Source organism: Crocuta crocuta, unplaced genomic scaffold (assembly GCF_008692635.1).
Source record: "Crocuta crocuta isolate KB4526 unplaced genomic scaffold, BGI_CrCroc_1.0 scaffold318, whole genome shotgun sequence".
Classification (NCBI taxonomy): Eukaryota; Metazoa; Chordata; class Mammalia; order Carnivora; family Hyaenidae; genus Crocuta; species Crocuta crocuta.
Window position 1 is genome coordinate 1,280,743 of NW_027531425.1, and position 11,254 is coordinate 1,291,996.

Here is an 11,254-nt window from a genome sequence, read left to right on the forward strand (position 1 = left end):
GTGTACTTATCACCAACTCCTAAGAGACTTGTAATCAGTGAATACTTCATGAAGATTTGGTGTTTGAGCTGGACAGATACGCCCTGATGGGTAAAGTTTGGGCAGGTAGAAGGAAGAGGCCATGTGAGATGCCCAGAGCGCTCGAGGGACACTGGTCATGCTGGAGCAGCTGTCTGGGACCGCGGGAGCCTCCTGTGCAGACGTGTGGAGAACAGTATAGAACACCCGAATGAGGAATTGCTATAGAATTCAAATTCCATTCTAGACCCTGGAAAGCTGTTGAGAGACTTTGAGCGAAGGTGAGATACCGTCAGTCGGACACTCAGTTTCCCTTGCCCAAAGCAACAAGGGAAGTAGAGGCGCTTGTTTCTTTGGTCCCTGCAGTGGGGCTGAGTGGGGCTGGGGGAGCCTAACCCCGGCGCATCTGGGTAGGTCCCTTCTCACAGAAGCCCCTTATACCAGTTTATGCGGAAGCTTCTGGATGTGAGACGGGACTCCCTAGAAATGATTGCAGGAGCTGTGAAAACTCAATAGGATGGAGAAAATGACTCTCCCAGTGGCCCTCCCTCTTCATTTCAGGGGAGTTGAGCTCAGTACTGTCTGATGCCTTCCCACAAGAGGGCTAGAGAACCGAATCTCAGCTTCTGGATGAGTGATGTCATGTTCTCTGGAATTCAGGAGACCTTAAGTTGGAGGCCTGGTAAAAAAGTAAGATGTGTGACTTTAATATTTGAATCAGTAAAACCAAACCTGGGCTAATAGGGCATACAAAGCAGTGGAAGTCATTCTGCCTGAGAAACCTAGAAATACCTTTTTTATTAATGTTTTTATTTTCTTATTTAAAAAATTTTTCAGTCATCTCTATGCCTAACGTGTGGCTCAAACTCATGACCCTGAGATCAACAGTCACTGGCTCTCTTTCAGCCACGCCCCCTGAAACCTAGAAGTACCCGGTGTCTGGAGGGCCGTCCCAGAGCTTGCTGGGGGCGGCGGGATGGAAGTGAGCTCATGCCTTTGGTTGTTGGGCCGCTCCTCCCACAGGCCTGTTGGGGGCATCCGGCCGGCCTGAGCGTGGCCTCTGAGGGCTGTTATCTGGCTTCAAAACTCAGCCCCTTCCCCACTTTCCCCGCTCTCCCCGCAGCCTCCTTCTAACCGCTCTCCCCTTCCCTTCTTCCCACTCACTCTGTCCTTGTCCTGTGTGCCCGAGTGCAGGCCGCCTTGCAGTGTCCCGCAGAAGGCGCTCTTAGTTGGTTTAAGCAAGTTGGACTGAGGCGTTGTGTTGTTAGTGACACGTGAGCCCTTTTGTCTCCCCAAGGCCGGGCTGGCGCTGGAGACGCGTCTGCAGATAGCACTAGATGTGGTGGAGGGGATCCGCTTCCTCCATGGCCAGGGGCTTGTCCACCGCGATATCAAGCTAAAAAATGTCCTGGTAAGTAGAGCTGTTTCCCCGAGATAACGCCCTGCCTCCGTGGGCTAAGTGACCTTGGGAGGGTCTGCATGAATGTGAGTGTGATTGTAGGAAGAGGCTGCCGGAAGAGCAGTGGATTGATGGGGCCTCGGACACAAAGCTTGGGGCGCGGGAAGCCCCATCATGGACCGAGCATACGCTGCTTAAGGCTTTTCCTCCCAGTGCTGCTGAAGACCTTAAACTTGTAGAAAAGAAAAGAGTGGTACAACGACCGTCTATGGTTCACCCAGATTCATGTTCTCTGTCTCCTGGGCTAGTCCCTCTCTGTTCCTCAGTCTCTCGCACACATACGCACACTCTTTGCTCAACCCTATGAAAGCAAGTTGCAGATAACTCATTACTCCTAAGTACTTGAGCTTGTATCTCCTAAAAAGGACCTTCTTCTGGGGAATTAAAATGCTATTATCACCAAAAGGACTCTAACATTGACGGAATCCTGTTAGTTAACATGCAGAGTCTGTAGTAGCATTTTCCAGTTGCCCCAGATATGTTCAGTTACCCGAAAACGGTCATTTGTTCATGTGTTTGGTCCAGGGTTCACTCCAGGGTCATACAGTGCACTTTGCTGTCATGTTTTTTTATCCTCCTTTAATCTGGAATAATTTTTCTGCTCTTTCGTGCTTTTGTGATGATGTTTCCGAGGCTTCTAGGTCTTGTTATTGTTTAGGGCTTGATCACAGGCGCTGGATGAGGGCTGAGATGGGTAAATGCACCTTAAATAAAGATAAGGTGGTCATGAACCCACCTGCTCTGTTATCTCACTTGTGAAGAATCCTCTGACATACTCTTCTTAAAAATGAATTGCATTATCATCGAGGTATGTCTAGCAACAGGTATATAGAGAGGTGACAGCAGTTTGGGGGAAGAGGAGGATCATCCTAAAGTCATAGGCTGAAACCTAAGAGGCTTATCTGTAGTCAAATGAGACATAGATTTATTCTCTCAGGCCTTGAGGAAAGGAAACTGCAGGGAATTCAGGAAACTCTCCTCAGCTCACCAGAGGACGTCAGCCGTCTTACTTAGCAACTCTCTGCCCTGGGGTCTGAGGTCAGAGAAGAATAATCAGGGGCTGAAATCCTTTCTCCCGTGTCCTTCACTTAGTCATTCTTCCTACACCTACAAAGTTCCTGCTATGTGCCAGGCAGTGCGCTAAGTGCTAGGTACACTGGGACGAAAGAGCCAGCCCCTGCCCTCAGGTTGCTTACAGTGTGGGGAGAAGCCGGGAACGGGAACGGGTCTGGAGACAGGGAGGCGGGCAGCAGGATTGACGAAACCCTCCTGGGAGGTGGACGCGTGCTTCTGAGCTCAGGCGTGGCTCCTGAGCGCCAGGTGCGGGGTCACACGCAGCTGACTCTCGCCCCGCTTTGTTGACAGCTGGACAAACAGAACCGAGCCAAGATCACGGACTTAGGGTTCTGCAAGCCAGAGGCCATGATGTCAGGCAGCATTGTGGGGACACCGATCCATATGGCCCCTGAACTTTTCACAGGTAAGCTGCAGGGTGGGAGCGGGCCTCAGCAGGGCCCCGTGCTTTAGTGAGTTCCCGCCCTCACTTAGGTAGTATCCACAGGTACTACCGGTGGGTCTGGGGTGGGCAAGGGAGAGCCAGGGGAGGGGACACTTAAAGACAGGTAAGGGGAAAGCGAAGAGGTGAAGGGAAGGGGTGAGGAAGAAAAGTGTAACTAGGAGTCCCCAGGTCTGCTTTTGGACATTTCTCTGGGCCATTCATGCTGTGATTGCTATAATCAACCAGTTAGTTGATCATAAAATACTGATTGAATAACTTCCGTACATCAAGAGTTGGCCCTGGTCATCAACGAACTTGCTGATGACAGAGATCATTAAGAGAGAGAAAATAGTTAGGAAGCAGTATAAGACCGTGTGGCCAGGTGCTGAATCTGGTGTGATGTGATGCATGTGTTCAGACAGGTGGTAAGTGAAGGTTGAAATGTTTGACAGTTTGTGGGAGAAGTGAGATTTGGGGTAGGACCTGAGTCGGGTCCGGAAGAATTGGTATGTGGGAAGGGCACTCCACTAAGCATCTTCTCGGAGTGAGGCAGCATGAGTACGGTTTTTCGTCTGTTTTGTTCCATTTAATCCTCACAGAAAGTCTTTGCTGAAGGTGATGCATTTTTGTGCCCACGTTGCGAGTAAAGTTAAGTGTAGATTGACAAACATCAGAAAGCCACCCCACAACCCTGAGCTAGAGATGATGGAGCTGGGATGTCTGGTCTGGTCTGGTCTGGTCTAGGTCTTTCTGGCTCTAGAATGTAACCGGGTGTCTTGAAGGAGAGAACATTCTGGAGCCTGGGAAAAGGGAAACATGAGGAAAATTGCATGACAGGAGATAAATCCCTGTGGGGAATAAGAGCAAACAAGGCTGGAGATGAAATGCACTGAGCTTGAAACCTGCACAGAGGAGGAAAGGCTTGATGTGGAAGAAGGACTGGAACTCGAGCTTTAGGGGCGTCTGGGTGGCTCAGTCTGTTAAACGTCTGACTTCAGCTCAGGTCATGACCTCACAGTTTGTGAGTTCGAGCCCCACATAGGTCTCTCTACTGTCAGTGCAAAGCCTGCTTTGGATACTCAGTCTTCCTTTCTCTCTTTCCCTAACCACTTGCTCTCTCTCTCTCAAAAGTGATAAATAAAAAAATTTTTAAGAACTTGAGCTTTTGTGCAGGCGGGGGACGAGGACAGGTTTGTGGAAGTTTCCCTCAGCAGCAGGGGACAGAGGGAGAGGCAGTTTGTGGGGGGAGAACCGAGGCAGGTGGACCAGGGGTCTGGGGCTCCAGGATCGGGCTGGTAGTACCGCCAACACAAAAAAGCTGTGCCAGATTCAAGATCAGTTCACTGGAGGAACAGGTGAGGTTTGGGGGTTAACTTGGTGTCCGTGGTGAACAGCAGAGAATGACCAGATGAGGACTTGAGAGTTTGAGCCTGAGGGATTGGGGGTGGTCGTGTCTGTGCCAAGGAAGATGGGAAGGTCACGGCAGGCCCCTGGTCAGCGTGGGGAAGAGTTAAAATGAGCCCTCTGCGCAGCCTGCCCTCATTGGCCTCACATGTAGGTCGGGCCCCGGCCCATCCCTGAGTGATGCACGTGAGCACGAGGGTGAGCGGGGCCCACGGTGGACCCAGCACGCAGTTGTTTTCTTTCTCTAGATTCACTTCTTGAAATGTTTCCATTCCCTACACTGTTGTTTTCTTTGGGCTGCTTTGTATTTCACTTCTCTTGATCCTCTGCAGTCCACCCTGTTGCTGTCAGAGAGTCTTTGTAAAATACGTTCTTTGTGTCACCTCCTGCCCTAAAACCTAAAGGACTTCACGCTACCCATTGAATCCAGACTTTTGTGTCTTTTAAAAACCTTTATATTCTGGCGTACCTGGGTGGCTCAGTCCGTTAAGTTTCCAACTCTTGATTTAGGCCCAGGTCATGATCTCATGAGTTCAAGCCCTATGTTGGGCTCTGCGCTGACAGTGCAGACCCTGCTTAGGATTCTCTCTCTCTCTCTCTCTCTCTCTCTCTCTCTCTCTCTCTTTCTCTCAGAAAAACATTAAATAAATGAAAAAAATCTTTATATCCTAGGGGTGCCTGGGTGGCTCAGTTGGCTAAGCATCCTGACTCACTGTTGATTTCAGCTCAGGTGATGATCTCACAGTTCATGAGTTTGAGCCCAGCATTGGGCTCCTGCACTGATAGTGCAGAGCATGCTTGGGATTCTCTCTCTCTGCCCCTCCCTACAACCCCCCTCAAAAATAAATTAATTAATTTAAAAGAATTTAAAAATCTTTACATTCTGGTTCCGATCTACTCACCCATCTGTGTTCCCCAACCTTATTTCCCCAATCCGGCCTTTCAGGAGGCGTCTTCTTGGCTGCTCAGTCAAAATCCAAGGCCTGTCTTCCTTCTCCTTTGTCAGGCTCTGGTCCTGGCCGTCCTGGTGTCCAGCATCGCCCTCCCTGTGCTGTGGTTTTGGGTGGAAGACGGGCCTAGTCAGCGGCCCTGCCCACCGGGGTCACAGTGGGAGGTCATGGATGGGAAAAGCTGTAGGAAAAAAGGCGTGACGCCCTCTGCAGACCGAGTTACAGGGATGCAGCTGATCTCTGGCCCTTTCTTGCCGCAGGGAAGTACGACAACTCCGTCGATGTCTACGCTTTCGGCATCCTCTTCTGGTATATCTGCTCGGGCTCTGTCAAGCTCCCAGAAGCATTTGAGAGGTGCGCCAGCAAAGACCATCTCTGGAACAATGTGCGAAGAGGTAAGAGCCACAAGCCCTACCCTGTCCTGATCAAGAGTAGACTGAGACCAGGCCCTGCAGCGAGGTCCCCCGGTCACCTGCTCCGGCCACTGCCCTGCAGGGCCACATACCGCCAGGGGATCCAGGACAGACACCGAAGTCACACCTTTGCTTTCAGGTAGCATTGCGCTGACCTGTTCCAAGGCTTTATTTTTTCCTTAAAATGTCCAGTTCTTGTACTTCCTGTGCCAGTGCATTCCAGTGTTCTGTTGCCAGTACTGTCAGGATCTAAGCTAGGTGTCAGCAGTAGAAGCCAGGACTCCTGAGCCTCGTGGGCCATCAGTCGGCGAGCTGGTGGGGCCTCCTGGCGCCACTGGCCCCGTCACTGACTCTGGTCTTCTTTCCATGCGCCCGTCCCCAGGGGCCCGGCCGGAGCGTCTGCCTGTGTTTGACGAGGAGTGTTGGCAGCTGATGGAGGCCTGCTGGGATGGCGACCCGTCCCAGAGGCCGCTCCTGGGCATTGTGCAGCCCATGCTCCGGGGCATCATGGACCGGCTATGCACGTCCGCTTCTGAGCGGCCACACAGAGGACTGGATGATTCTACTTGAAAGCGAAGACCTTTCTCTTTTACTTCCTGTCTCTCTCTGTCCCCTCACCTTTTGGCCGTGGGAAGAATTGGACATTTAATCAGAGAGCTCCCAAGGGAACTGGTGCTCGCTGGGCAGCTTGACACCTTCCCAGGCAGAGACACCTGCCGGGCAGCGAAGAGCTGGCTGGCCGTTGGGCCGCCTTCAGCAGCCTGCTGACACCCCACGCTTCCCCGTCAGCAAAAGATCGTCTAGGACACGTGACCACTGAAGAAGGCAGCGTTCCAGCCCCGGAACTGACCGGGAGGCAGATGTTACCACTGTCTGCTCACTGGGCGTGGCTGAGATGAGTGGGGCACCGCGGTGGCGATAGTATTAAAAACTAGAATTTCTGTCATTTCGGCTCTAGCTAGGAACATTTGGGTTCTAGCCAGTCGTCAGGACCCCTGGGGAATTTGAACTTAGTTCTGAGATTGTAAGAACATCGGGGCAGAAAAATAACTTCCCACTACCCGCAGCCAGAGATTCTCAAGCCGCAGGCGCCAGAGGCAGAGCTGTCCTGCTGGTGCCAGTGTGTTGACATGTATTGGACCGACTATCCCGACTTCTGGGGGGGCTTTTCATGCATTATATCCCCAAGAGGCCGTAAAAGGAAAAAAAGAAAGTGTGTGTACGTATATGTGTATATATACACATGCGATTGGATTTTGAGTTACTGGTAACCCCAGCACACAATCTCTTTTGCCTCCTTTCAGTCTTGACTTTTTTTTTTCTTTTGATCTCAACACGGGGAAGGTCCAGTTAACATGGTATGTGGGGATTAGTGTCTGCGTAACATAGCTGGTGAGACATGAGAAGGGGCAGTGACCTGGAGGCTGTGAGCCTCCATGTGAACTTACTAGAAGGATCCCACGTTGTTCCTAAAATTTAAAAGAATCAAAAACTCTTGTTTTTGTGTTTGGCTCTAACACACTGATTTTTTTTTTTAGTTTTTTAAAATGTTTTATTTATTTCTGAGAGACAGCATGAGCATGGGAGGGTCAGAGAGAGAGGGAGATACAGAATCTGAAGCAGGCTCCAGGCTCTGAGCTGTCAGCACAGACCCCGACTTGGGGCTTGAACCCATGAGCTGTGAGATCATGTGACCTGAGCCGGAGTTGGACTGACTGAGCCACCCTGGCGCCCCTAACACACTGCTGTTTTTAAACTCCAGGTCAATGAGCCTTTTAACCAAGATCTCTTCTGCGACCTGTCCCTTCTTTTTAGCTTATTTTGAATATAATGCAAGAAGAAAAGCACTAGATGAAAGAGAACAATGCTCTTTGTAGCCCCTCACCCCGGGGGCTTCCCCTCCCCTGCAGTTGGAGGTGGGATGGTGGGCTTCTGGAGAGTTCCTCAGGCAGTATACACAGTAAGAGAAATTCCGAAGGGGAACAGTTTAAATATCGGTGCATCTCAGATCTTGACTTCGAGCCTCTCTCAACCAGAATGGTCCATTAGATTTAGAAACCCCGGCGGGTGAAGGAATAGACAGTGGAGGTGAGTAGCCTCTGTCCCATCTGCCTAGTCCCCGAGCGCTGGGGTCTCTCCCCTGTGCCTGGACCCCAGCTCTGGGAAGCAGGATCCTGAGTAGGTGTGTAAGAAAACGGGCAGACTTGCTGCTGGAATTGTGTGGGGTCGTTTCTGAGAGAATGACCCTCTCTTAAACATTAACAGAGTAGAAATGGAATCTACAAGAAATTTTCCATGTAACTTTGGAAGTTCAGTTTTAACTCTGGCTCGATTATGATACATTTGAGCACAGTAACCCTCCGAGCACTTGGAGCCCTGCAGAAGCTCCATACTGTGCTGAAAACCTTTCTCCCTGCGAATGACAAAGCGACAAAGCGGCAGACCCAGTGCCTTTGGGTTCCAGTGAGCACCAGCCTGGTGTTGGTGGACTGATCTCTTAGATTCGTTAACACCTATTTATAGCTTTACTTCTTCAAGTCATCACTCTGTTGTGAGTGTTAGTTAACTCATTAACTCATTGTCCTTCTGGGAACAATGGTAGGGCCTCCAGGAAGCCAGATTTCAAGTTTAAAAAGGAGAGGTGAGCAGTGTCTCCCTCCTGGAAAAATCAGTCTCCATGTCTGTTCTGTATGACATTTCATAAAGGTCCTACATGCTTCTCTTTCCCAGCCGGTCTTCCTTCCCTCTCGCTGGGGTCAGGAATCGTGCTTCCATGCTGGAAGGAAGTCTCATTCCTAACATTCTTCCGAAGTCTTAGTTCCTGCCCCCATTCATGCGGGATGATGGGGGTGGGGGGGCGGTTTTCCTCCACCCACTGTCCCTTGTCGACTCTCAGATACCCTGTTTCCTAGCAGATATGCACTGTTTTGCCTGAGTCAGCATGAAGGAGGATGGGAGGAGAGACCTATGCTAAGTAAGACAGTAGCTGTGTTAACAATTCTTAAAAAAAAAAAAAAAAAAAGGTATTCTAAGAAAAGGTGCAAAATATTCCTGAAAATCTCCAGGCCAGCCAAAGTCCACATATAGATACGTAGAGGTGTTATTTAAACACTCAGCGGGCTGAGTGCAGGAATGCATATATATAACACACACATACTTTGCTTTTGTTTTATAACATTGTCTGCTAATTTGGGATTCATTGTTCCTTGGCACCCATTATTACTAAAGTGATGGAATGCCATGAAATGTACTGTATTGTATATTACTTGGGAAGACACTAGGTATTCAAAGTCTGGGGGGGAGGGGCACTTGGGCTGTAGAGGGCTCGGCAAGACCAAAGTCCTGAAGATTTTACCTCCTGGGTTTGGTTGTATGTGCTCCCGAGGGATGAGGTGAGATTGTGGCTGGGGGAGGAGGAAGGATGGCCTGGAAGAATTTCCCTTACCGTGTTCTATCCTTCTCATCAGCTTCATTAGGGCAGTTACCCAGCCCGAAAATGATCACCTGGCCATTTTTAATGCTCTTGAAGTCCGGTCACTTGTGTTACTTCAGAACTGAGTAAGGGACCTTCTTGCAGAGCAATCAGAAAAATGATGAAGCCCGGGGCCCCAGAGTGGCTGACCCCACACCCAGGGCGCCGGCCGAGAGGTCAGTCTGGAGCGAGTCGAGGAATGCTTGCCTGGGTGAGGTGCCCACAGGCACGCAGCTCATGGACTGAGCAAGCCTCCCGCTTCTCTGGGAAGGAGGGCAGTGCTGGTTCTTCCCGGACCAAGAGGATCACTTGTGACTCCGTCGGTTTCAGGGGGACAGAACCCAGGCGGCAGCTTCTCCTAATTTTGTAACACTAAGGTTCCAGGAAACAGTGAAGGAGGGGATGTTATTACTATGACAGATGGAAACGGGGGAACAGTAGAACTCTCCACCAGTACCCGTCAGCTGTCCAGTGCATTCGGATGCAACTTTACTTGAGCTGCCAAAGAGGGGCCGGAAGTCTTTCCCTGGTGAGAGAAGAGGTTTGGGGTGGCAGGGCTCCAAAGTGTTAACTGCACTGCATGACACTTTATTACTATTATTGTTATTATTGTTATTGGCTTATTATTTAGCACTGAGAAGCCAAGAGGGATCAGTGATTACAGTAGCCCTAGGGGAGGAGCGATTTCCTCCAGCCTTGCTCTGGACAGAAGGCATGCCAGGCCTCCCGGCCGGCTCATCACGGAGATCCCAAAGTCCATACTGCTTCTGAGAGGGGTAAATGACCCTCGACGAGTCCTTTGCCAAAAGAGTAGTTGCTTCTTTGAGTTTTCAAAGCTCAGTTTGGGGATTTACTGGATCAAGGAACCCACTTCTTTTTTTTTTTTTTTAAAGAAAACAACAGAAGTGGATTTCTCCCTCTATCTGTGGGGGGAGTGGTTACAGCCAGGACTGTGTGAAGTGGGCAAGGAGGGGGTAACTTTTAGAGACTTGTACTGCGTCCTCCTTTGGGTGTTGCAAGTAGCACTGCTGTTCTTAAAAGGGTTTTATGTTTCGCTTCATCTGCTCTGCCAACATCCAGTCCGGTTAAGAGGAATGTAGAGACCATGTGAGAAGCTGGCGTTGTCCCCACGGAGGCCACCTGACTTGGAGGGTTGAAAAGAAAATGGGTCTGGGTGGCTTGTTGTCTTTTACCTTTATGTAGTATTTTTGTTTGTTTCAAAAAGACTAATGTCTATTACAGTGTTAAAAGCGTCACGTACTGAGTGTGTCGAATGAAAGTGCAATAACCAGAGGCTGTTACCTTGGCCCAAACCCAGTCCCTCTACTCTCCCTTCCTTGTGCCGCCTCGATCTGTAACACGGCACACAGGACCACGTGTGTTTTTAAGAGACGTGATTTTGGGTTACGTCTTCGTCTAGTGTAATTTTGAGTGGTCGGGGTTGGTTTTATAGAGTATTCTGTACACCTGTTGGGATGCACATGTGCTGTATAATAAAGATCACATTAACGTTTTAGGTTTATAGCTCTTTGGCTTTGTTTTCCCTTCCCTCCCTGGGTTAGGAAGACGCCCCCTAGTCGTTCCATTTCCCCTGGGACCTCGGCAGTCAGAAGCCCTTCAGTGTGCCTTAGAGAGCGATGGGCCATCTTACTGTCTCCCCGTCCCCCCCCCATGCTCTGGACTTCTGGGAGCCTGGCATTACCGCTGCCTGAGGGTGGGGCAGACGGATGAGGGGTGGGACAGCAGAGAAATGCAGGCAAAGTCGAGTGATAGCAGTTTACTTTTCAGAGCCTCTTCCTGGATTCACAGCCTTTTCTCCAGCTTCTTTTCAGCCCGAACTTGCAGCACATGGAGCTCAGGCATGGGCCTGGCTACTCTTTATTTCACTGGGAGAGAATGGGATCTATATACTGGTCTATCTGCATTTGGAATATTTTAATTCTTTCTTTTTTTTTTAAAGATTAAAAAACTTGTTTTAAGTTTATTTATTTGAGAGAGGGAGAGGAGAGAGAGTGTGTGGGAGGGGCGGGGGGGGGGGGG

At 50.1% G+C, this 11,254-nt stretch overlaps 1 protein-coding gene across 1 annotated transcript in view; it reads left to right on the plus strand.

The window, feature by feature from the left end:
• Positions 1 to 10,719, plus strand: part of DSTYK (dual serine/threonine and tyrosine protein kinase) — a 49,501-nt gene extending 38,782 nt beyond the window's left edge. Inside the window, exons 10-13 of the mRNA XM_077771968.1 lie at positions 1,316 to 1,429; positions 2,843 to 2,957; positions 5,590 to 5,724; positions 6,125 to 10,719. Of these exons, the coding sequence (XP_077628094.1) occupies positions 1,316 to 1,429; positions 2,843 to 2,957; positions 5,590 to 5,724; positions 6,125 to 6,312 (552 nt within the window). The 3' untranslated portion in view covers positions 6,313 to 10,719. The remainder of the gene's footprint in view (positions 1 to 1,315; positions 1,430 to 2,842; positions 2,958 to 5,589; positions 5,725 to 6,124) is intronic.
• Positions 10,720 to 11,254: the final 535 nt, after the last annotated feature.